Raw genomic sequence first — 26,643 nt, 5'->3', positions numbered from 1 at the left:
GAGGGATGTGATGCATCGAGTAATCAAGAGAGAGAACCAGGAACTGATGAGCAATCAGAAATCTGAGGGAATTTAAGTACTACGTGGGCACACTTAAAGATTGACCCAGCTGGTTCAGTAGAGACAGAAACTAGGAAGGGAGACAGTCTGAGAATGGTGTTTGGAGGAAGGAACGAGTATAGCAGCAAATAGAACTGGGCAGATTGGCGGGATCTTGTATAGTAGCAAATTATATGGTGGATTGTGATTGTATAAATGGAAGAAACAGGTTTAGAGCAGGGATTTCTGAACAGAGATGATTTTAGAGGTAGAGAGCAATTTCTTTTATGGTCAAGAACTAAGATTTTTTTTTTTAAATACTATAATGTTTTATACCAGCAGAGTAACAAGGACAATGAGTCATATAAGTTAAACAGGATAAAAAATGTACTTTCCAATTAATAATACAGAAAATATTCCATTTTTTCTGCTATTTGGACTTGAATTATTTTTTTTTCACGTTATTTTCGTGATTAAACTAATTTTTTAAGAGCTTTCTTTACAGTATTATAGGAAATGACTGAAAGAAAGTTAATTCAGATGAAACACATGAGAACCCTCAAGTAAATTATTGACGAGCATCTTCTCTAAAAGGAGAGGACTGCAGACAGTGTAGCAGCCCTGTTTACTGCTCAGGAGTAGTAGAATAGTGAAGAAGAGTTAGTTTGTCATGTATTGGTTATGTATTTGAAATAAAACTTTATTTAGTTTTTTAGTTACCTGTTGGTTTGTGATTTATTTAATTTTTCTAATGTATTTTAGATTTTTAATTTGATTAGGCCGGGTGGGCTATCAGAAATGTGGCACAGAATAGTTGGGCTGGAAGGCATGTGGTGATAGATGTTCCTGAGTTAAGATTTAATCTGCAACTTCCATTTCCCTTGTTGAAGATATGCCTGTGGTGGATGGTGTTTTGCAATATAGATGAGTTTTAGAAGTATTGCCTTACTAGAAGTTGCTGAAAATCCATTTGGGAGAGTTCTGCCATGGATGATTTAAAATATTTCCATATTGACCGTGTATTTGGAGAAAAGTACAAGTGTTCTGGTGGGAACTTAGAATGAGACAGAGATCAAAAGCCTTATAAAAATAGTTAAATCATCAAAGAATCTCAAAATCCCTGTGGCTGGAAGGAACCTCTGGAGATCATCTAGTCTCACTCTCCTGCTTAGAGCTGGTTCCTCAAGGCTGTGTCCGGTTGTGTTTTCAATACCTTCAAGAATGGAGGCTCCTTAATAAGCCTGGGAAATCTCTTCTAGCGCTTGGCCACTCTCACAATAATTTCTTTTCCTTAATTTTGAACTATCTTGTATTTCAGTCTGTGCCCATTACCTCTTGTCACTGAGCACCGATGAAAAGGGCCCCTTTTCTTCTTTACATGGAAAAGCAAACTAAAAGCAAAGTGCAGTTTGGTGTGTCTGGCAATTTAATCATTGCTAAGTTGTTTAAATACATGTTAGCACATAAAACATTAGCATCTCTTTAATTATTCAGATGCTCTACAGTAAGACTTTGTCCTTCTGCTCCATTTTGCCAGTAGATGGAGTATGTTGCATATTATTTCACTGCTTTGCAGTTGCTTCCTTCAGTGTTACATATAAATAAACTGCATGGTGAGGATTTGGGTTTATATTCTTATCTTTTCTTTCAATTTAACAATAATATATTGTACTGATAGACTGCAGATTTTGTTTTCTTCATAGAGGTGTCTTTTATGCTGTAAGATAAGTGCAATAGCTGCAAAAATGGCATTTGGAGCAAATAAAAAAAATGAAAATATTTAGTGTTAGGTGAACTATTAAAAATGTAAGTGTTACATAAAAGTCATTTTATGAAACATAAAGTAAACACACTGCTAACTTTTCCCAGTCATTGATGTGCTTAGTGATCTGTATAGAAAGAACTTGAGGAAGACTGAGCAAGGTTATTAAAAACTGCAGCAGAAAATGTAGTTCCTAAGTAAATAATATTTTGTGTGCGTTTTGTTTCGTTTGGTTTTGCCAAACGGCGATCCTGGCTATTGCTCAAAACTGTGTTTCTGCTTTATAATGGAAAGGAAGTTTTGTTTTGGCAAGAGTATGTTAAAAAAAGATTTTTAGAAAGAAAAAGTCTTCAGTTTTTAGTCTTTCTCAGAAACTGTTTTATTTTTGGTCTTTGATTTTCATCTGTTCAGACTCCTTTCTTTGACTTCTCTGGTACAGAGGTGTCAGCGATCACTGTACTTCATGTCTGCAGTCATTCATGTGACTACAGTAACGCCTTATCAAAGCACATGTGCAGACCAAATACTGTATGTTTTTTATCATTTTAACTGTTTTCTGCTTTTTGGACTAGTTCTGAATTTGGATTCTGAATTTGGATACTGGCACATTAATAGTCAGCCAGATGCTAATGTTAAACTCCCAGTAGCTGCTGATGTTTTCTCACAAATCCTGCACTTGCTACTGTTTTCTTTTCTCTTCCTGCTCTCCAGAAAAGGAATTTGACTTGGATTAATTCTCAGTTGAGATAGAGGCGAGTACTGTAACTTGAAAAACACGGTTCAAAATGATTATCTGGAGTTTGAGGACATCTTTACTCAGAGCTGAGACAACTCTCTGTCACTGTTTCTTTATCGTTTTGTTCTCGGTAGTGTAGGAGATGGCATCCTGGATGAGAGCAGTTTGATCTCCTGTATCTGATGGTGGCTTCAACCAGATGCTTTGAAAAGAAGTCGCAAACCTTAGAGAAAGAAAAATTATTATTTTCATGCCTGGTTTTGTAGGAAATACCAAGTTAGCTGATTCTGAATTGCTTAATGGTTCTTTTAAAACCCGTAGGCTTTGTCATTCCGCTAATTTAAAGTGCCATTTAGTGAATTTGTGGGAGTTCTAATAAATCCTGTTCTTTTTTGGGTTCCCGTCAAACTTTTGGACTCAGCGATACCTAGTGACAAAGAAATTGTCTTTCGTCACTATTAAATAGCTGCTTCTTGAATTAATCTAATGTCTTGTTTCTCTGACAGAGGACAAAGAGAGGCCTATGATTTACCTGGTCGGTGACTTTTTGTATTCTCTTGTTTTTCATCTCCTTTCTGACTCGGCAATACAAGATTGCTCAACTTCTCTTAAAAAGGTGTTCCTGAAAGCCTTATCACCCCCTCTCTTATAACCATGGTAGAAAGAGAGACTTCTTAGAATAATTTTATTTTTAATGGGATTGTCTAAAATAATTTTTTCACTTAAGTGGTATGAAATAAAAAACAGTTCTCATACCTTTTATTTATATCTTACCCATTCCTCTCCTTTGGAAACTGTGGCAATGTTTGCTTTAAGTTATTGCAAGACCTGGTGTAAAGCTTTTGTATGCAGAAGTCATTGGTTTTCTTGTGTTTATTACCCATTTCATTTTTTTTTTTATTTTTTGTTTCTAACTTTGCCTCTTTTATGCAGAAACCAACCAGCAACCATGAACCTTTCAGATATGAGATATAAATGAATGCTGTAAATTCTACTGAATGTAATTTTAATTAGTGGCAGCCTCTTCTCTGCTTGTGGAGCTGCAGGAGTACCTTGTTTTTGTCCATGTCTCTCTTGCTGCAGGGCAGGTGTCGTTCTTAAGAGCCAGCTGAATGTACCAAAATATAAATAGCTCTAATAGTTGCTATTGTACAAAGCTACTCAGCAGAGAGAAAATGAGCAGATCTGTAGAAGTGGAAAGTCTAAAACTGATCTTCCCAGTTGATGTTAATCTGATTGTCTCTTCTCTTTTGACTTTGTTTTTCTCTTTATGTGAGAGAAAGTACCTGACTTTCTTGTCAGGTACTTTAACATAATTACCCTGGTTTCATGTAAATTATTTTGTTAGATTGGTTTCCCAATAAAATAGTACCTGAGCTCTCTACCTGTCTCTGCTCCCCTAATAACTTTGGAATAATTTATTTGGGCGCAGACAGATTAGACGGGAGTTGAGGGCTGAAAGCCTAGATTCCTGCAGATTTTGTGAGAATCGGTAGCTGGATCAATCTACACATCTACTGCAGGAAAAGGTGATAGATTGAAAATGGTAGTGACCTGTTCTGCCTGGCCTTGTTTGCTGATCAGTTAAAACACTGTATTTGCCAGGTATGACATACACAACTTGGATGTGGTATATCGGGTGTCCTCTTCAGCTGGGGTGGGAAGGAACAGAAGATATTTGGAGAGTCTGTGATAAGTATTGGGAAGAGCTTGAGTTGAAAGCATTATAGGGGATGGAGGAGTTGGTCCAGAGGAGAGCCACCAAAATGATCAAAGGCCTGGAACACCTGCGCTATGAAGGGAGGCCAAAGAGAAGACTCTGGAGACACCTTATTGCAGCCTTTCAATACTTAAAGGGTGCTGGTAAGAAAGATGGGGAAAAACTGGTTAGCAGGGCTTGTAGCAAAAGGACAATAGGTAATATTTTTAAACTAAAAGAGGAGAAGTTTAGACTAGATATTAGGAAGAAATTTTTTTCACTGAGAGTGGTGAAACACTGTCACAGGTTGCCCAGAGAGGTGGTAGAAGTCCCATTCCTGGAAACGTTCAAGGTCAGGTTGGATAGAGCTCTGAGCAACCTGATCTCTTTGAAGGTGTCCCTGCTCACTGCAGGGGTGTTGGACTAGATGACCTTAAAGGTCCCTTCCAACCCAAACCATTCTATGATTCTATGGTAGAGGAAAACAGTTGATTATGGGGGAGAAAATGCTGAGGATACTGCAGCCAAGATGTTTTTTTGAAACGTGCTTCATATCTTTTTTATGGAGCTTCTCCTTGTTGAGTAGAAATGCCCAGGTCCTTCAAGTATTTGTTTACATAACATAAATTGTTATAGATGCTGGTGAAGATCATAAATATGTTCTTGCATACAATTTTTTGAATGTATTTGTCAGGTCTGTGCCTTGAGTACTTTCCATCCAGGTGAAGAAAATGTTCCCCCATCACTTCAAGCTGGTCCAACTGCAGGTGTAGTAAAGGTGCTGCCTTGCCTTTTCACTGGTTGCAGGTTCCCACCATCTCCTCTATGCCAGCACCGTCATTCAGGAGTTGGAAAGCTCAGATGGGGAACTGAAGATGTTGAAAACTAACCCAGTAAAAGCCTCATAACATTTCAGACGGATTTAGTTCCCTTATCTGTTTTACTGCAGGAACAGTAATTCCAGCACAAATCTAGTAGTGGAAATGCTCTAGCTGGCTTTGGAGGGAGAAATGGCTTTGTCTGTTAGTGGAAGCTGGCACTTCATGTTGCCTTTCAAGCCATTGTGGGACTGTGCTCTGTTCTTTCTTGCTGCTTATCTCTGACTGCAGTTTAGGACTTTGTGACTAAAAACTCTAGAGACTTTCAAGTGGACTGTTCAGTGCTCCTTGGTAAGGAATGCGGAGCTACTGAAGCAGCTAAATTACTAGTGGCAGATATCTATATATCCTGGATGCTGCTTAAGAGCACAGATTGCTGGTAATAAGTGCTTTCTTAAGGCTTTGACTTACTTTACACACGAGACATCAGAAAGAAGTTTAGCATTTTGATCATGGAAGAAAAACTTGAAATGTGTGCATTGCTCCTAGTGGTTCTTGGTATCGCAGACACAAAATTGAGATCCGTGGTGATCTGGTTTACTGTGGGAATCTCCATTGGGTGTTAATACCCAGAAATTCTTCATGAAATATAGGTAAAAACAGAGGATCTGCTGTTTGATGGATGTTTTATCATTTAAGGACAGAGGATTCACATTCTCTGATGGACTTCCAAGCGGTGCAGAGACATGTAGGGTTCGTCTTCCCTGCAGCATAAAGTGAACTTGTTAAGCCTCCCCTAATACTGTGCTGCGCTCAATGTACTGTAGTAGTCAATGTACTGTAGTAGAAGGTTCAAGAGAAAACAATCTGCTTTGACTACTGCATCTTCTCATTAGAGTTCCTCCACATTAAGGCAAGCAGACTTGCTTGTTAATGATGGACAATCTTTGAATCATCTAATTATATCTGCTTCCTTATCCAACGGGTAACTTTATATAGCCTGCAGTTCTGTCACTGTACTGCTGGATTTAAGGGACAGAGACAGTGCGTACCTCAACTTTGAAGCTTCTGTACCATTTACCCATGTTTTTGAGATCTGTTTTGTAAGGCCATACTATGCAGGAGGGTGACAGTTATGTCTGGATCTTGCAGAAATACTTAAGGCACATGGGAAGCATTTGAGATTTTGTGTTTGTATTGTTTTGTGGGTTTTCACCACCACTGTTCTTTAATATCCAAGAGCTGTACTCTGCTCTGGACAGGGTTGCTGTGCACACCTAGATAAGGGTGTTTATTTCACTGGAAGATATTGTCATTACTTGATGTATGTGACTTGGGAGTCTTAAGATAGAACATTGTATTACAAGTACACGGCATTACATCACACTCATAAAAATGCCCTCTGCATAGACTGTGCAACTTAACCGGGGGAAAATAGAGTGAGAAGGGGTTATTTTTTATACCAGCTTCATGTGAACCCAATGAAATAATAGAATTGCGTGGTTGGAAAAGACCTTTGAGTTCGAGTCCAATCGTAACTGTCCACTCCTAAACCAGATCCCTGAGCACCTCATCTCCCTGTCTTTTAAACCCCTCCAGGCATGAGGACTTCACCACCTCCCTGGGCAGCCTCTGCCAGTGCCTGAGAACCCTTTTGGGGAAGAAATTTTTCCTGATGTCTAATCTGAACCTGCCCTGGTGCCACTTGAGGCCATTTCCTCTCCTTTTGCCTGTCATTTGGGAGAAGAGACCAGCACCCACCTCGGTACAACCTCTTTCAGGCAGTTGTAGACAGTGATAAGGTCTCCCCTCAGCCCTCTTTTTTCCAGACTAAACAACCCCAGGTGCCTCAGCTGCTCCTCTTAAGACTTGTTCTCCTGCCCCTTCCCCAGCTCCGTTCCCTTCTCTGGACACGGTCCAGGACCTCAGTGACCTTCTTGTAGTGATGGGCCTAAAACTGAACCCAGGATTCAAGGTGCAGACTCATGTTGTGTGACTTGTGGCCAAATAGGTATTTATTACCATTAAAAATTCTGAATAATGATTTACAAGAAAAAGCAGACCAGAAGGAAGCTGGGACTGAAGTGAGGATCCCCTTGGCAAATCTGTAGAGGTTTTGTGAAGATTATAGAGAGAGGAGTTCAGCAATTCAGAAGGCAAGTGAATGTATTCATGTGTGAATAATTGGTATGATAATAGTTGGAGTTATAGAAACTCAGTTCTATAAAGCAGGATTCCTCTGACAATAGTATTTTACTGCCTCTGGCACAAATACTGCTGATAGACTGGGTATCAATGGGCAGATTTCAGATGAGTAGTTCAGAAGTAATTGAAAAGGTATGAGGGCGTTAACTTGCAATTGTATATACTCTGTTAATTTTTTACACAAAATTAACTCTAAGTTTTCCTGCTGTAAATAGCTATCCTGTCACTGGATACTTTCATGTGTCATGGATCATACTGACTGTAAAGTAAAAAGCGTGGGATTCTGCTGTTGCTAGTTTACAATCTTATAAAATATCAACATTAACATAGAGGAAACTCCAGGTTAAGTTTACTGTTTAGCAGCAATCCCTTAACCCATTAGTTGCTGCCCATTAGTGCTTCAGTTTTGCATCAGTTTTACACTGTTTAGCTCCTTCCTTTTTGAATCATATTCAGCTGCCTCGCAGGATTCAGAGATAAATTTTCCTCTTTTTGTGCCTCATATGACAGCTTCTGTGTTATTCTCACAGTAGCAGCTTTTGCTCTCCAGTAAATAGAAAGAGAATCATTCTAGATAATGGAATGTGGCACTGACTTCTACTATTGGTCACCTGGTTCCTTGCTCCGTTAAACACTCCTCTGACTTATACCACTCCCTTAGCTTCGGGGGGAAGTAGACAGGACAGAAAGACAGGCTGGCAGGGAATGTTGTTTTAAAATGTTGTATTCCTTGCTCAACGTTTCCCTCTTCCTAGAGCCTCAGCTGTCTGTATAATAAAAAAATCTGAGTAATGATGTTTTGGGTGTGAAGGATCTGAATCCAAAGTTTCTTCTCATATCCTGAAAGACAGAATTACACAGCCTGGGAGAGAACAAAAAAGGCGTAGTTTTGAAGGGACAGTTGAAATGTGAAGATTATATCACCTGAAAGGTTGGATCATATGATCCCTGAGGTCCCTTCCAACCTGGCATTCTACTATTCTCTGACTAGAAGTCTACTTTCAATATAATAAAGAACATACAAACTGGTGATTGGGCTCGAAGGTGTATTAAGTAGGTGGCTAAGGAATCTCTCTGATATTGTGAAAATAATGTGGGTGGTTCTGTGTTAAATAAATTCAAATGAGAGGTTTAGGCGAGGTTATGAAAGCTGGAGAAGAAAAGGCTTCAGTGGTTGGATAAAAGGAGTTGAAAGAAGGAAGACTTTTCTTTGAGTGACAGGGGAGAAATGTTGATTCTTGACGTGTGGAGACAAAAAGAATCATGATTCTAGAAGTGTTGGTCATGTGTTGGTTACAGGATTGGGTGGCTCAGGTGATGATGTTGCTGCCTTGAAATAAGAACTGGTGAGAATCTGGGAGGGAGAAGCTTTAGCATTAATTGAATTTTATTGACTAAATGTGGGTGAAAACCCCATGTAGCTAGATAATTGCTTTTGCCGGTACTAATGATATTAAATGTTAGGAGACCATCCATGTTCTGCAGTATCTGGCAATGAAATGCTGTTCTTCTTTCCTAAATCTCAGGAGCTGGTTGGAGGTAGCCTTTTTTTTTTTTCTTTTTAATATTATGATGTAACATCAGTTTTATAATCATAGCAATGTTTCAACCAAAGCTCTGTTTTGCGTCCATACTTTGATGAGGGAACTGAAAAACTTCCTGCTTTTACTGGTTTTGATGCACAGTAAACCTCAGAATTCCTGGGAGGACATCTGCAGTGCTTTTTGTGGTTGCTTTGTCCTAATTAAAAACTGCAATAAAAAACCAACACGCACACCCTACTGTTTGAATAGTACTGCATGAGAGAGAGGGGGAGCTGGATTTGCTGGCTATTGTTGAGGATGGCTTGAAATTTAATGAAATTTATAATACAAGGATTAATTCCATTTTACTTTAATGTGATTTCTCCCACACTTTGGAATTTTAGGAATGTTTGTTTGTGTTTAAGCAAATTATGGGTTCCCATCCTGGGTAGAGCTTACAGGGTGAATAAAACAGATGCACCAGTAAAATGGGCATATTAAAGTACAATTAATTGATATAATAAATGTCAAACGTACTTGACATTATATCTGACTCTTACAGCACAGCAAAGTCAGATTAAAAAGCCAGTCAATGTATCTTTAAAAATGTCAAATTTCTTATTAATTTATACACTTTAGGGCATATTAAATTTTCTCTAAAAAGACTTTTACTCCCCTTCTGTGTTCTATTTACACATCTTTGGAGTTCACCTGAGGCCAAACCCATTGCCCAACAAGGTTATTTCTTGTCCGTAAGATTACATCTCCCTGTTTAGTTTCAGATTTGCTGCTTCTGTTCTTAATGAAAATCTCTCACACAATCTAAGGGAAGATTACATGAGCTTCTGAAAGGTGACGTGAATAGGTTGTAGTTTGTCATCAATGAAGCAGTGACACTGGCTGTAGAAGCCACTGTCAACTCTAAAAGAGGAGAAAGGGGCTTTTTCCCCCTCAGTTCTCCATAACAATTATTTTTAACACTAAATTCACAGTCCAAGTGTCACTGTGTTTTTATTGCAGTGTGATTGTATCTTTAGATAGTTTTAAAGCTGAAAGGTTAAGGTTTATTCCTGATGCAGTGGTTGAACTACCTGCTTACATACGCCACTCGTGGGGAGGAAATTTTGAAGTACAGCTCTGCTTCTCTGAGCTGCTGCGAATTAATTCACAGTGCTTATACCTGCATAGTGCTTGTATCTTCAAAGCAAGACCTTTGTAACTCAGTGTGAGGCTGGCAGACACAGATCTAGGACTTAATACCCCATAAATCAAAGCAACATACAAATATCAAGGACATTATGGAGTCGCTCAGTATAAGAGTTCCCTTTAAAATGGAAGAAAAGTTGTTAATATCTGGTAACTATTGGCTGTGATTTTCAATTACAATCACTTGGCTGCAACTTAATTTTGCAAAATTATGCGGAGCCTCCATCATTACTTGAATTTGAATGTGGAATTTTCAGTTTTTCTCAATTTTCTTTAAGTCTTTTGAGCCGGATCTTGTCAGTGCTCTTGAAAAGGACGTTGACAATAGCATCAGGTTTGAATGCCCTTCCTTCTGTATCTGCTGATGAGCCCCCAAGCCTCTCTTAGATTGGCACCTTAGTTGCATCTCACTGTAAATAGGTAAATAAACACCAAAAGTGCCTTCTGAAACAAAGTTCATTATGTGATTTTTTCCAAAGGCACAAGGAGTACAAATAAGGAGTAGGAAAAATGAAAAAGTAAGGATGCAGGAGTAATTAAAGAAGGATCGCATGCCCGTGTTGCTTCAAGTTCAATTGTGTAGTATGGAGGAAAGGTATTGGTGATGAGGCTGGTTTAAGGACCTGTGCTTCCCTTTTGCATACAAACTCTTTGCATAAATGCAGATATTTGTGAGGTCTTGCTGTAGGCAGGATTACTACGTGGTCTGGGTCTAAAACGACTGTCCTCCTTCTGTAAACTGCATTTTGTCAAGGTGGTGGACTCGAGTACAGAGATGGGAATGAATGGAACTTTGAGGAGATGCGGCTGATTTCAGCATTGAAGATGTCTTTGAATTTACAGTGGACATAAATTGAAATGAGGAGTGCTGACTGGTTATAGGGCTTTTCGCTGTTAGAGCAGATATGCATCGCTATGGGATGCCCATGAAGGTCATTTAGTCTGCATCCGCGGAGCTTTTCAATACATGTCTGGATAAAACCCTGAGCAACCTGCTCTGCTCTCATAGCTGACCCTGTATTGAGTAGTAGATTGAATTAGAGACTTCCTAGTGCCCCTTCCAAGCCGAATTATTCTATGAATCCATGCTTTTAACTTCCATTTGTTTCATTCCATAATGATTTCAAATCGCTGAGGTTCTAAAAAGGGAAAATGAGAATAACTGTCTTCATTGCCCATGTGAGAATGACTGACCGAGTTCTGCATCATTGCTTAGCTGTTTTCTTTAAGTGTTTTACCTACAAGCGGGTATGTATAAAATACATTAAGTAGGAAAAGCTATCAAGTCATCTTTGTTTCCGTAGTGTAGAATAGGAATTGTGTATATGACTGAGTGTACTTGTAGAAGTCCTTGGTATCTATAATTTGCTCACATTGAAATCAACAGACAAATTGCTTTTTCCTCCAAATATGAAGATGTTTGATTGCCTCACACACTACAGCATATTCTAATATCCCAGTCTGTTTACTGAGGGGTACTTGTGCATCTAAAATGTTCTCTCTTTTTTTTTTTTTAATTACGATTCAGTTCGAATAAGGAGAAAATCAAGACGGCGCTCACAGTGGGGCAAAGGCATTATTAAGAAGAGGAAAGTCAATAGTTTAAAGAAAGATGAAGATGATGCGAAGTTTGCTGATGATGAAAATCATGGCGAGGACAGTAAATTGCTGGAAAACGGTGAGCTAGAGATCAGTACTGACTGCATTGAGGAGAATGGAGAGGAGACGGGAGATCTCTCTATGACAAATGATGAATCCTCTTGTGATATTATGGATATAGATGCGGAGCAGAGGCTTAACAATGGGACATCAGGAAAGGAAAACAATTTTGCATCCACAGAAGAAGAGAGCTCAAATGAATCTCTGATAATAACTGACGGGGTTGCACTGAGTGCCGAAAAGGAGTTGCGGAAGGGCCCTACGTCGAAAGGAGACTGTATGAATGGAGAGACATCTGTACACAGCTCCCAAGTTCTACCTGTGCCAGCATGTCATAACGGTAAAGTGCAGTCAGTGGATGCTGTTTCAACCTGTGACAACAGCAATGGATCTAATAACAAGCAAAAATCTTCATCTGAAGATCAGCTAAAGGAGAAAACGGAAGCTTCCTGTGAAAGTCAAGGAGCTGATCTTGTGAAAGCTGAGTTACCACATTGCAGCAATAATGAGAAAACACTACAAATCACAGATGTTGAAAGCAAAGACGCTGAAGCAGATAAAGAAGGTATAGTTTGATTACAGATAAATTAAAAGTCCGCTCTTGACTTGTTATGTTATCTTAGGCAAGTAAATGTTTCTCCATATCTGCCATATTCGGTTTATTTTTGTACACCTTATGGGAAATACTGTAAATACGGAGATAGCATTTAAACAGTAATTAAAGATTTAAAATATATAATGAATGCAGATGGATATATGATACGTGTTTTTAGTCTGTATGTTCTATCTGATCTATATTTTGATCTGTATGATACGTTTTGTCTTATTTAGATTTACGATAAAAATGGCATCGACACTGGATGAAAGACCTTAGAAATCCAGACTGTATTTCTGTAAAAACATATGCTCATAGAAAAAGTTAGAGTTTAACTCGTAGCAAAAACTAGATAAACCGTTGTTTATCTAACGCAGAAGGTATCTGCCTTTGTACTTAGAGTCAATGCAGTAACAGTGCAGCAAAAAAATAACAGAAGGAGAAGGGAAATCCTGGTGGTGCATAAAAGAAAGGGCCGTGTCCTTTGAAGACAAGAGACATAGTTTCCTCAGGGAAGAGGAATAAAAGCCTTATGCATGATTGCCTTTTTAATTAGCTTTTCAGAATTATCTAAAAGAATGAAATCTTTACTACAAAAGTTAGCACTGAGATTTACAAAGTAAATGAGCTTTAATGAGAGATCTGAATTACGAGAACATCACTATAAACACGTTGGCTGTGTTTGTACATATGTATTTTCTCTAAGAGCAAGGAGAGCAGTAGAAGAAAGGTCATAAGAATATCAGAAGAACATGGTGTTAAGAGCCTTTATATTTCTAAATGTAAAGTAGTTGAATTCTATGTACATCAAGGGTGGTTATAATAACAAGGGGTCCTTGGAAAAAAATGACATTTTAAGTAGTTGAGGAGAAGAGAAACGGTGGGTGAGTGTAAGGAGAGAATCAAGAGACGTAAAAGTAATATAGAGGTGGGAGAAAACAGGAATGCATCTCAAAAGCATGAAGTTTCAGGAGCAGAGCAGATGTTCGGATTACCATGGTGATGAAGACATGGGGTGCTTTGGAGAGAAAAATGAGGGTTTGAGTCAGAAAGATTTTGAATGTTAGCTTAATATTTGACCTTCACTTAGAAACCACATAATTTGAGGTTGCTAAGTAGAGATGATACAATGGAAAAACTGTTTCAATGACATTCAGATTTTCTGTTGGCACTTCGGAGTTCACTTTTAAAGATGACCGGGTTCATGTGTGTTTTCTTCACTGTGGTTTTGTGCACCTGTAAACATTCAGAATTCTGTAAAGCTGATGGGTAGCGTGCACTGCTACAGTCATGCTTCCTTGGTTCACAAAACCCCAGCAAGCTGAACAAGCAAAAAGTAAAGGAAGCTCTTCATTTTGAGAGACTGACAATGCTGATAATTGTTTTTCAAATTACAGGTGTATTAAAAAACAAGAAAACACGAAAAGTCGCTACGGAACAGTCAAAACCCACAAGTTTGGAGCAGGTCCCAGAGGAACCATCGGATCCCTTACCCGCTCTAGTTGTTGACCATGACAGACTAAAGGTAATGGAACTGAAAAATGAGTTGAACTGTTAGTTAAACTGTCCATTAAAAATTCTTCCTTCTTCAGCTATAAAACAACATTTTCTTTATTTTTGACTGCAAATAACTTTTATGGCAGCAGTAACTTTAGAAAATGGTTTTTCGATCAGTGTTTTTTTAGATGAAAAGTTAATAAACCTACTAAATCCTTACTGTCCCATCATTACTACCTTTACAAATCCAGTAATGGCGCAGCAGTCCACTATTTTAATTACAGTTTTTGCAGGTACTTTTATGTGTTAATTGGACACACCAGTTACTGAGGAACTGCTGGGTTCCTAGTAATTAGGAGTTAACATCATCTTTTCCATTTCCGTGTATGTATACTTGGTGAAAAGAACCATTAGTGGATTGGAAAACAAATTGGAATTTGTGCTGATATTTTGGCGTCATAGACTGAACCCCTGCTAGTTCATTTTGTTTCAGTTTTGTCTCTCTCTAAGCAAAGTTATAATAAAATTTGCTGTCTTCTCTTGTAGCAACTAGCTTGACCTCCTGTGAAATTTAGATCCCACTTGCTGTGGAGTGCAGATGATAATCTCTATGGAAACAATGAAGTGTTATGAGAGGGGGAAAAAAGTCTTAAAATTTGCTGTCTACTACTGTGTAAAATACGCACTTTCACCTTTTGTTTATGAGCAGTGTTACATGTGTTGTTCCCCCTTCTTACTGTACAATTTTTTAACATCTGTGTAATTCTAAATATGGTTCTGTTTGATCCTTCTTACAATTTCATGCCAGTGTTCCTCAAAATGTCTGTTTTAGCTATCAAGACAGTTTTTATGGCTTGCTTTCTCATTATTATTGACCAAGTTGAAATACGATGAAGCATCATTCAAAGAGGACAAACATTGCCCCAGCTCCACTGAGTATAAAATCTAAGACAAGAAAAAGAAGCGTGGGTATGAACAGTGAAGTGAAAACAGGCGTTGAGTCTTTCAGCTGATAGCTAGGTGTAGTCCCTCTCATTTTTGTGTCCGTGCAGAACAGGACTTAACAAGTAGATCGCATTTCTGATTGGTCGTTAGCAAATTTAAAAAAGTCATTATAAAACCCCTCTAAGCTTTGCCTTTTTTTTGTTCCAACAGAAACTGCTTGATTTGGTGGTTAAGAAAAGTGACAACCTGACTGTTGACCAACTTGAGAGATTGTACTCACTCCTCAGTCAGTGCATCTACAGACATCGTAGAGACTATGACAAATCACAGCTTATAGAGGTGATGTTACGCAGTTTCTTTTATCCATTATCTGAATTTTGTGAGGCGGCTTTTTTAAGAACTAAGTTAATCTATCAATGTATTGTTGAAATAGCAGGCAAAAGCTTTAAATAGACTTTGAAGAAGATACATATAATCAGAAAAAAAAGTTTAGTGTAGTAATGACTTAAAAAGTCAGAAGTTGTTTCTAGTAATACTTTCCTCAACAGTGTATTGGTCATTTTACCATTGCTGCAGGCCAATTAAAACTCTGGGCGTGCTTTCCCTCCAACTTTGTTCTTCTAGCTGCAGAGCACGCTGATTCAACTGATAGCCACCCTGGTGTTAAAAGGACAACAATTGTTAGTTTCCAGATGGACCACTGAACACTAACCATTTTTCTCCATGAATATTTCACACCAAAACCTGGAAATGCCTTCCTGTGGGATATTGTGGGGTTCCTGCAAAATACTTTTTCGAACCATTTTCATGCTATTCTTCTGCTATCTTCACATAAAATTATATTGAAAGTCTGTGCCAAATGTTAGGTAGATTAAAAAGACATTTATCCAGGAGGAGTTTGTAGAAACTGATCTTTGCTTTGGTTCTCCAAGCTGTGCAGATATGTTCACAGCTGGGTCACCGGTAGTGTCAGTGTGCAGTCAGACTTGAATTCATGCAGTGTGCCATTGTAACGCTTTCTTAATACATATCAGTGACCTTAATAGTTCGATTTTCTCACGGACTGTCATAATGGAGTGCTTTTCTGCTTTAATACTTCTTTAATTAGTTTACTCTTTTATCGTGTTTTGCTAGCATGTAGCAGCTAATAAACTGAACTGTCCATTTTCCTATTAATTATTTGTTCAGCCCAGTAAATACGATTAGGTAATGTAACTTTATTTCTGTCTCTGTATATTCATAGCTAACGGATGCTCTGTGTCTCTTGCAGGAGATGGAAAGAACAGTTCATGTGTTTGAAACATTCCTGTGAACTCGTCAAGATGGGTGGGTTTATCCTTTCAAACTGCTCATGGGAGAGCAGTCCTCTGAGCCATTCAGTTTCCATTTGCACCAAGTACGTGCAGAGCCTTGGTCTTAAGTGCTCTCTCTTTTTCTTTCTGTTGAATTTGGTGCTATTGTCTCAGGTACCTGAAACCAACCAGCCTACAAGAACCAAACGGAACTTCATATAGTTGTATCTGATATAAATAAAGAATACAATGCCACAGCTTGGAGATTTTTGGTGCTACAGAAACTGTTCTCATTTCTGCTCTTGTTCACTCTACATGCATTATCTTTGGGGAAACTTCAGGCAAAGTGGAGACCAAGACATACAAGAGAACTGGAAAGAGCAGATCTAAGTTGAATATTTTTAAACAGGCGACCTTTTTTCATTTTTTTTCCAACTTTTCTCTTCTCTGGGGTAACAGAAAAAAAAACAAAAAAACAAACCAACAAACCTGTTCTAAAGAAGGCAATGATGCATTGTGGTAGGAATCTTGAGTAACTGGATGTACAGTAATTTGAAGACGAGGCTCTCTAGAACTACCTTTAATGTGCCTTTTAGTCAATTGAGAAAGATAAGGCTGATCAATTGGTTTGGATTATAGCAGATGGCAATGTTAGAAAGCTGTCTTCAGAATGAAGATCTCCAAAAGGATGATTTATGTTCTCTTCCTTGGATGGCAACCAGTATTATGGTTCTATAATGCCTGTCTTACTCTACAGAACTAAAACTAAGACACACTGAAAAAGCCACATACTTTACCAAAATGGTGAAATTACTTTTTCATTGGTATGTGTTTGTTTTCGAAACAAGTTACACAGTGAAACTCTTCTGTGTTGCTAAAAATGAAGCATTTTCCCACCATCTCTTTGTTTTCCATTTTGGGTTCTTTAAGAAAACCAAGTTTAATACTGGCAGGTTTCTTTCTGAAGTTCCGTGTTTGTAGTATAGCTTGATCTGTGCAGTGCAGGTAAGAAGACACTAGAGTTGGTCAAAGTCCTGGAGCCCAAGCTCACTTGAAAGTAAAACTTAAACTAGGCTTTTTCAACTCGGTGTGCAAAGCACTGTTAATGTGGGAGGATTGGAGGACAGCCTTTTGAATCGATCTGTTTAGACCGAAGTTCTCTGGGTCTGAATTGTGTAGTTCAAGAACCTTCTGGAAACTGGAGAGAACAGTTTAGGCAGTTTCAAGGAAAAAAACATGTTTTATTACAGGCTCAGTATTAAAACGTTACCTGGGCTGATTTATTTCAAACCTATGTGGAATGTGTTTTAGAGAAGTTGGCTGGTGTTCCCATTGTTAACCATTCATTGTGACTGTCACTACGTAGCTGCGGAAGTGTCTTTCCGGAAATATGCAACACAGTGTGATTAGTTTTTAATTAGAGAAAACAGTCTTGGACTACTGCAGAGATACTGAGCTACCTCAGCTTTTTGTATTTTAGTTACCAACAGTGTTTATGGAGGACTGTAATCACTCTGCTCCCACTTAGAAGCTGAAGCTAAGGTACTTGTCTCCACCTCTATAGTAGTGTAGCGCTGCAGAGGAACAAAACATGGGCCTTGGGCTACTGCAGTAATCTAAAGTGCTTTGTATATTGTGGTTAAAAATCTATCTTAGATCTTTTTCTCCCCTGAATGCCACTGTTTTTCTTCATAGCTAATGGCAGAAAAAGATTTTAAGCGTTCATGTACATCTAGTTACACCTTCTAAATGCAACCCATGCAGAAACACTGTATTTTTTAGGTGGGAAAGTGCGATTAAAAAATGACAAAAACAAGCAGAAAATACATTTTAAATGAGATTCTTTGATCTCGGATTTGATTATGGGATTTTTTTTTTCCACGTTTCGTTTAGTATTTATTAGCATCATACCTGTTTGAGATATTTTTGTGTCTGGTACATTAACAGCATTTTGTATTTTGATGGAAATTGTTACGAACTTTAAGATTTGATTAAATAAAATGTAGCAGATTTTTTGTAGCAAGTTTCTGATAAAAGGGTTTTTTGCAAGTCTCAGGTTCTTGCTGCAGAATTTTTTAAAAATATTTATTCCAGTTTCACTTACTCAAAGAAGTTTTTGTTCAAGTAACAGCAGCACTTATGGGAGATAAAACCGCATACATTTTTAAGAAGATAATAAATTTATATGAATTAAAACAGTTGAGAATTTTAGTCACCAGTGGGTGTGAAAAGCAAGTCGAAGCTAATGCCTAGCATTAAAAATGGTTCTAAGAGGTCAAGTTGCTAAAGGAAAATTTTTACTGTCAGTTGTTGATTGGGAAAAAAATTGGAAGAGGCAACTTTACTGCTTGAGGAGCTGCCATGTTGTTGTAGAGAAAAGTAGCTGATATCAGACGTTCTAGTGGACAGCTTACCTAAAATGATACACTCGCCTTCCTAGCCCAAATAACCACGCTTCAGTTTTTGTTTTCCTTTACAGATGTCTGGTGGTTATAGAGTTAAAACAGCTGTTAATCTATCCATGTGGTCTGAACTTGTTTACTCTTTGTATGTTTTTCATTTGTTTGCCACATAGGGCTGGCAAGAGTTTGTACAAATTGACCTCTCTTCCTTGTTTCTTGTTGTGAAAATTGCAAATAAACTCCTGTGTGAGTCCCTGTGCCGGGGTCGGTGAACTGCGGGCGGCCAGGAGAAAGGCGGCTTCTCTAGGGAGGCTGGTGGGGCTGTCTTGGAGATAATAGAGTTGCTCTTGGGTGGAGTCGATGGCTATGGAGTTAAATTGTATTTGCAAGCTTGAATCTCACCTGTGATTAATTTTTTTGTTTTGTTTAGTGTCCTCTGTATTGTTACTTGATTTCCTCATATGCCAATGTATTTATAGGATTACCGTTTTTTGTAATATCTTGTCTTCCTTTCTTTTTATTTTAATTAAGTTGGTGGATCAGCTCTGGTTTTACCTTCGGTGTCCTGAAGGGCAGGTCCTGTGGCTGATAGTCATTTATTTTGTTTTTATTTTATTTTGTAATCACACCATAAGCTTGAATTTGGGCTTGTATTTGCATCTTTTGTATCTTGTACATTGGGTTATTTAGACATCGGGGAGTCCTGTTTGGCTTCATTAACGTGTGTCTACTTTGTGGATTAAGTAGACTTCCTTCATCACCTATGGTATATTTTGGATTCTATAGTTTTATTCAGAACTGTGTTTAAATTGATGTTTTGCATTTTGACTCCATTTTACGTTAGTTTGAAGTAAGTTATTTAATTTTTTTGAATTTCTGGAAATTTTGAACATTTGACTGTAATTTGTAATATAACTGCTGTGAAATACTTGAATAAAGATGACAAGAAAACACAGCTTTAGCTCCTTCTAAAATCTGTTTAAAGAAATGCTGCCTAATAGCTGATTTCAGTCGTCTTTGTTACCAGACCGCATTGATTTCGCAGTTCAGATGTTTTACTCTGGGATCTCGCTGTTGCGTTGTTTAAGCTCTAATTTTGCTTTCAGTGTTTGTCCATTAAAGAAAAAGAATTCTATTATTAATTTTGACTGACAAAGGGGAATTGGCATTGTACATTGACGAGTGAATAACGTATTTGTTAGGAATTGTGCTCTTTGTGCTTAGGAAATACTGTATGTTGTGTTGCAGGGTGCATACCCAAGACTGCTTCTAGTACATCGGCATCCAAGTAATACCAGAGTGGTTTAAGGAAACACTCTCTTTCCTTCTTATCAAAGTTCTTTTTTCCTTCTAATATCTCTAGGAATTCCTTTACTCCCCTCCTTCAGTAATTCGTACACAGGAGAGCAAGCTGCTCGGGGTTGTGCAAGTGAAGAATCAACTGACATCTTACTTGTATGAGAACTATATTGGCAGTTTATCCATAGAATCATAGATTCATAAAATGGTTTGGGTTGGAAGGAACCTTAAAGATCATCCAGTTCTAACCCCTTGTGATGGGCAGGGACACCTCCCACTGGCCCAGGCTGTTCCAAGCCCCACCCAACCTGGCCTTGAACACCTCCTGGGCAACCTGGGCCAGGGTCTCCCCACCCTCAGAGTGAAGAAATCCCTCTTTATGTCTAGTCTAAACCTGCTTCTCTCCAGTTTATACCCATTGCCCTTCATTCTGTCACTTCAGGCCTTTGTAAACAGCCCCTCCTCAGCTTTCTTGGAGCCCCTTCAGGTACTGGAATGTCACTAGAAGGTCTCCTGGGAGCCTTCTCTTCTCCAGGCTGAACAACCCCAACTCTCTCAGCCTGTCCTCGGATGGGAGTTAGCGTATCCAGAGTTAGCAACCTGCACGTGGTGTATATGATATGGAATAGAGTATGAGAAGCCATTCTGTAGATCTGTTGCCACCTCTTGAGCTGCAGAACATACAATCTCTGCTCCTTTTCCTCTTTTCCTTTCTGTGCTCCTTAATCTCTAGGGGCTCCAAAGGCGAGTTGGGGAAGAGGGTAGCAGTAATTTATTTCACATCTGACTTCAATTCTACTTTTATACATAGCTTTGAAAGCCCAATTAGGTATTAAATAAAATATATGAATTATTATATAAATAGAGTAATGTAATTGATCAGTGAGAACCTTGGCTTGGTTTGTATCAGTGTGGTCGGATGTGTTGTTCTGATCTGACTGTCCTCACAGATACCAACACCGCACTTGACGCCATCCAAGGGGTTTGCAGACCGTGACTAAAGAATGTAGGGTATGAGACTTTGCGTATCTGCTTCCAGCTTTCAGGAGTGGCGATGGCCACGCTAACGGAACAGTTTCAGGCCTGATTTTTGTTAAAATAAGCAGTCAGAAGGGACACAACTGTTCTTCGTTTGGGCAGGGGCAAAAGGATTCTCGTAATAATACCGTGTGAGCTTTGATGTGCTTCAGAAGTGTGAACTAATGAGGAACAGTTGAGTTGCCTCACACATTAATAAAGCCTTAGTAAAAGCTCATGCAACAGTCACATTTGTTGGATGCTCAGGGCTCAACGCTGCTCCTTCTGCTGGGAACGTACTTTAGAAATGACATCTCCTGTATTTCCATGAGTTTGCACTTTTGCACGTCCTGTTTCCTCCTTTAAGCCCCTCGGATAATTTATTTAAATAAACAAAAAATTAGATCCTTTTGTTCTGTATCTTGGATAGGATTTGGATTTGTAATATACGGGGCTTTAAGATAACATTGTATGTGAATAAACTCCGCAAGCTAAATCAGTAAACTTATGAACTGATTAATGAAGGCAAACACTTCATTTTTTTTTCTCCTCCTTTTATGCATCACTTGTGGTCATGTAACAATTATGTAAAAATGAGGGATTATAAACTTGAACACTAATTAATTCAGCCTCATTCCATTTCCAGGTGAGTAATTTTTTCCAGTGTCATCATTTGCATAGGGAGTGTATTTCAGTTGAACCCACTGCCAGTAAATGACTGTGACTACTAAATTCCATTTATTTTAGGAATGCATTTGAGTTATGCTATATTAAGCCTTACTTTAACAGCAGGGAAAATCCTTTTCCTTTAAATATATGATAAGCTGCTAATATTTAAATGGATTCACCACTCCTAGTGGAATGTTATTATCAATCTGGCCATCTGCATTAAGGTTTGCTGATAGGTGGGTGCTGATTTGGAACAAGTTTTGGGTACAACAGGTATCATTGAGTTAAGCTGTGTTAGAAGGCTTCTAAAATTCCATTGCAAGAGTGGGGCAGGTTGAGAAGAGAGGAAGAAGTGGTTCAGGCTCTGTGTTTGGGGCAGCACTTCTGCAGCACTTGGGATGTGTTGGTGTTCTGCAGAGCTGGTTCTGCGGTGCTGGGCTCCTCTCTGTGTTGGGTTTTGTTTCCTTCTGGAGTTTGGCAGCGTGTCTGTAAGAAACGCACAGGTCCCTGAGTCCGGGTGGCAGCTCAGAATGCTCACTCTTATTTTTCATCTTGGGGGGTTTTTGGGTTTTTTTTGTGTTTTTTTTGTTTTGTTTTGTGGAGACTAATTATATCTTGATGAAGCTCCCTTTGTGTTAAATTTGAACTGTGCTGTAACACAGAGATGTTTGAGTGTGACTGTATGGAAGTAGGAGCTTGTAGGACCCTGAATGACCCGTCAGCTTTGAGACTATGGGTTGGGAGGAAGGAAAGACTTGGGGGATTTCAAAAGGGCTCCCTTTGAGGTATTTCTTCAGCAAAGGAAGTAAAGCAGAGACCAAAATACTCATCCTAGGGAAATATATTAAGTTTGGACTAAATTAATTTGCAAAAAAAAGTCTTCCTGATGTTAAGTGAAAGAAAATAATGCTGTTATACTTAAGGAATTATTTCTCATCTCCAAAGCGCACCTCTTGTTCTGTTCTCAAGGTCTTGCACACTGTTGCTGACTTTGTTACATCTTGTAGAATCCCTTCTATCTGTGGAGGCTGCTTGGATGAACAGAGGTACCTGATTTAGGTGATAGGGAAGGACAAATTGCTGTTTTAGTTTCTAATGAATATAAACATGAAGTGAGTTTTGAAGTGAAGCCCATTGCAATCTCATTGACATTACAAGAGATTTAGTGAGATAAAGGAAATACAGTGCGAATAGTCACATGTTGTATGTGACCATTAACATCAGTTTAGTAATAAACTACTGTTTTGTGTAGACATTTTAAGTATCAGAATTACAAGCATGTAAGACTACATTTTCATGGAGCCTTGGAGATGTAACTGGTTTAAAATTAATGTCTAGCCTTTATATTTGAGCTAGAGTGCTCCAGAGTCTTGTTCTAAAATTTAAAGCATGTCCAGAAGGCAGAAAGCTTTTTTTTTTTTTTTTAAATAAAAATCTTCCTTTTCACCAGATTCGAATGACAGCCACACAAGCACGAGCTGAGCATCAATTTTACAGTGTTAATCTTTCCAATACATGAGCGTAAATTTTGGAAATGGAAATGAGCTGACACCTAATGATGATTTAAACGTGAAGCAATTTGTCACAAAATTGGGGTTTGTTCACAGAGAATAATGTCAGCAGAAAACACTGGTTGGTTGAATCTGCTGCTGTGCTGCGTATGATTTAATCCCGTGGAGGCACAGGATCTGCCTTCTGTTGGGCTTAACAGTCCTTGCAAGAAGGACTTCTGGTCTTGGATCTGCAGTTTGTACGTCTACCCTGCTCTTTCAGCTTTTCATCAAGTGGTTAAGTTCACTGATGGAAACACGTGCTTTATTCCTCGCCTATTTTCATCTGGCTTCTACTTTCAGGCATCACTTCTTGTCTTCTCTTTATGTTCTAGACTTTTCATACATAGATTCCCTCCTCCCCACGGAGATACTAATGCACTGTGATCAAGTAGCCTCTCAGTCGTCTTTTTGCTGAGCAGAATGAGCTCTTTATGGCTTTCACTGCATTTTCTCCAGCCTTTATGTCAATTTTGTGGCTCTTTTCTGCAGTAGGTCAATTTTTCAACATCTTCTAAAACATTTGTTCACAGAGGAAATTGATGTGGTATTCCAGCATCGGTCCCACCAGTGCCATATATAGGGCTAAAAATCACTGTGTCCTACTCACCGTCCCCCCTTTTAGTCATCCAAAGATCAATTCAGTCCTTTTATGCCATGAAATTGGGCTGGGAGGTCTTGTTGCTTGACTCTTCTCAGATTTGCAGCTTTTCACAACACCGTTCTGCATCCAGAATGTCAGTATTCCTTGTTCCCACCTCTCGGAGGTCCTGCTTAGCTTTATTAAAAGGAGTTTTGGTTTAGCCGTCCCAGCCAACCAGAGGAGCCAGCACGGCACGTATGACTTTTTTGGCCCTCAATACCTTCTGCTCTGCTGATCTCTTGTTTCCACAGGTCTCTGACTGGTGATTGATGTCAACATTTTCCTTCAAGAACTTTGAAGGAAGAGGATTCCCCCATTAGAACTACTCTGATAATACCAACTTGAGAATTACTTGAACAGATGAGCTATTCCTCAATTAATCTGCCTATTCTTACCCTGCTTAATATTTGCTGTCTGAATACTGTACAGTGAGAGAGCTGAAGTATTTTGTCACATGCTGTTGAAAATCTATTACCTTATCAATCAAATGTGTAATCCTGTCAGAGAATGAGATCAGGTTTGTGTAATGCAGACGATTTTCTAGAAAATTGTCGTATTTATGCTTATCTCTTTGATTCATGATCAGTTTAGTTAGATATCATCTTTCCATTTTTACCTGGGATTGATGGCAGGTGAGTGCCCCGTAATTACCCCGTCATTTCGCTCGCCCTTTTGATAACTGTCACATTAGCAGCACTCTTTTAGAAATACCCACGTGTTATTAAAAATGAATGTCAGCAGGGCAGAGACTTCTGGGCTTTCTGGAGATGGTTGAGTGTTGGGTTACCTCCTGAATTTGAAACCCCTTATCCACTAGGGAAAGTCAAATATCCTCTCTGGGTAGAATGGATGGCTTAATCCCCATAGGATGCTTCTTGCCAAATAGAAACAAATAATGTGTGCTCCCTGCCACGCTCCTACTCTTCATTTTCCCTGGACAGGCTGTGCGTGGCATTTATACGTTTGGGTATGTAAAGAGGCAGCTGGCAGAAAAGCTGGGCACAAACTGAAGCGCGTAAAACTGAACCTTGGTAATGGTGCAATGCATTCATCCAAGGGCATGAAGGTAAAGAACTTATTAAATGATGATGTCTTATAATGGAAATGGGCTGCAGAAATTCCAGTGGGCTTGGAAATTTAGGCTGACTTTGCCAGGGCTGATTGTTTTCACTTGGGTGGAGGGACAGTGTTTCTGGTAGAGCGATAACGCTCGGCTCTTAAAGCAGTCGGTGCGTCCCCTCCGCAGTTCGGTTCACTGATCCTTAGTCCGATGCTGTCCACCAGCACGAGGACGTTGTGTTACAAATTAGGGACTGCTTTGTTTTAAGTTCCCAAGAAGCAGAGAGGAATTGCTTCCTTTCTGTGGTTTTTATAAAAGGAAGAGCTGAAGCCTCTGTACGAGTTAGGTCTTTGCTCTTTAGCCACAAAAATGTTGAGAAAAAATCACTGATGCCACATGACGGACAAAGTGTGTGTATAGCCTGTGGTGCGAGGCGTAGAATAGAATTATTGAATCATTGATGTTGGAAAAGACCTCTAAGTTGATCAAACTCAACTGTCACCCCAACACCACCGCACCTACTAAACCATGTCACAAAGTGCCACATCTACAGGATTTTTTGTCACTTGAGGGGTGGAGACTCCATCAGCCTCTACCAGTGCTTCACCACTCTTTCGGTAAAGAAATTTTTTCTAATATTCAATCTCAACGTCCCCTGGTGGAACTTCAGTCCATTTCCTCTTGTCCTACCACTTCTTCCTTTGGAGAAGAGACTGGCACCCACCTCACAAACAACCTTTCAGGCAATTGTAGAGAGCGATCAGATCTCCCCTCAGCCTCCTTTTCTCCAGACTAAACAGCCCCGGTCCCTCAGCTGCTCCTGATAAGACCTGTTCTCCAACCCCTTCCCCAGCTCCATTGCCCTCTGCTGAGCACGCTCCGGTAACGCAATGCCTTCTTTGTACAGAGGGGCCCAAAACGGAGCACGGGATTTGAGTTGTGTGCTTATCAGTGCTGAGTACAGGGGCAGAATCACTTCCCTACTGCTGCTGGCCACACCGTTTTTCTACAAGCCAGATGCTGTTGGCCTTCTTGGCCAAATGACTTAAAGCAATCTTCAGCTTAGCCTCAGTTGCCATCACAATTCCTCCTTCTATATGAATTCACTTAAAAAGCGTGTACTGAATTAAAACCCCTGGGTTATTGGTGCCGTTCCCTCGACAAGTCACAAAGGGGTTGGATTCTGTTGCTAGTATGAATCTCGCTGTGTAAGATCAGGGATACGAACTCCACAGGCAAAAGAGGATGCTGGTCAAAAATAACAGATGATGAAATTAAACCCAGCAGGCAGCTTTTCAAACCTTAGTTGCATAGACCACCACTAATGAAAAACTCAGAGGCGGATTTGGCTTGATGACAGCGCTGGAGCATCCTTCTCCCAGGTAGTAACTGAGCCAAAACATTTAATTCTGTGTGTAAAGCTGCTACTGATTGAAACAGAACTTGTTCAGGAGAAGAAAAACTGAATTTGGTACTCTGAGAAATCCACTAGCTAAACAGGAATTACTAAAAGTAGTGTGCGTTATCAAAAGAAAAAGCCCTGGTGATTAGCAAAGGGAGCATCGTTGTTTCAAGGTAGTCTGCCACTCTCTTTTTTTGTTCCCAGTCTCCGGCAGCTGCAGACGGTGCTGCTCTGCCTGTGCCGCACAGCTCGGGTAAGGAGCGCGACGGCAGCTCTCGCTTTCATGAATTCTAACCTCAGCGAGTGTTTAATCGTGCCTCGAACAGATTGGCTTTTCGGAGGAAAAACTGTGTTTCTGTTCTGGTATCGCTGTCCAGCTTAATGTAATGAGTGATGGAAACGCTCTGCCTGAGACACATCCATCTGCTTCCCTCCAGACCGTTTTCTTTCTGGCTTTTCCTGCAGCCTTCGGTTATCAACCCAGAACACTCGCCGACGACGGGAACTCACTGCTGCCTTCCCGTACGTGCTGGCATCTCTGCTTCAGCTGAAAGCATCTTTCAGCTCCTGTTTTTGAGCTGGCTTGAAATGGGAAAGGAGGCATTAAGGGGTGAGCTGAAGGGTC

The 26,643-nt window shown here is 39.4% G+C and overlaps 1 protein-coding gene across 4 annotated transcripts in view; it reads left to right on the top strand.

Moving 5' to 3' along the window:
• Positions 1–19,333, top strand: part of ATAD2B (ATPase family AAA domain containing 2B) — an 85,423-nt gene extending 66,090 nt beyond the window's left edge. For 3 of the 4 annotated variants that reach the window (XM_054062155.1, XM_054062154.1, XM_054062152.1), the window contains exons 25-28: positions 11,517–12,212; positions 13,640–13,767; positions 14,895–15,023; positions 15,955–19,333. In XM_054062155.1, the coding sequence (XP_053918130.1) occupies positions 11,517–12,212; positions 13,640–13,767; positions 14,895–15,023; positions 15,955–15,996 (995 nt within the window). In that variant the 3' untranslated portion in view covers positions 15,997–19,333. The remainder of the gene's footprint in view (positions 1–11,516; positions 12,213–13,639; positions 13,768–14,894; positions 15,024–15,954) is intronic. The other variant, XM_054062156.1, reaches the window with a different exon arrangement.
• Positions 19,334–26,643: the final 7,310 nt, after the last annotated feature.

The sequence above is a fragment of the Cuculus canorus genome, chromosome 3 (genome assembly GCF_017976375.1).
Source record: "Cuculus canorus isolate bCucCan1 chromosome 3, bCucCan1.pri, whole genome shotgun sequence".
NCBI classification, from domain to species: domain Eukaryota; kingdom Metazoa; phylum Chordata; class Aves; order Cuculiformes; family Cuculidae; genus Cuculus; species Cuculus canorus.
The sequence above is the reverse complement of the archived record's forward strand: the minus strand, read 5'-3'. Positions and strand labels throughout refer to the sequence as shown.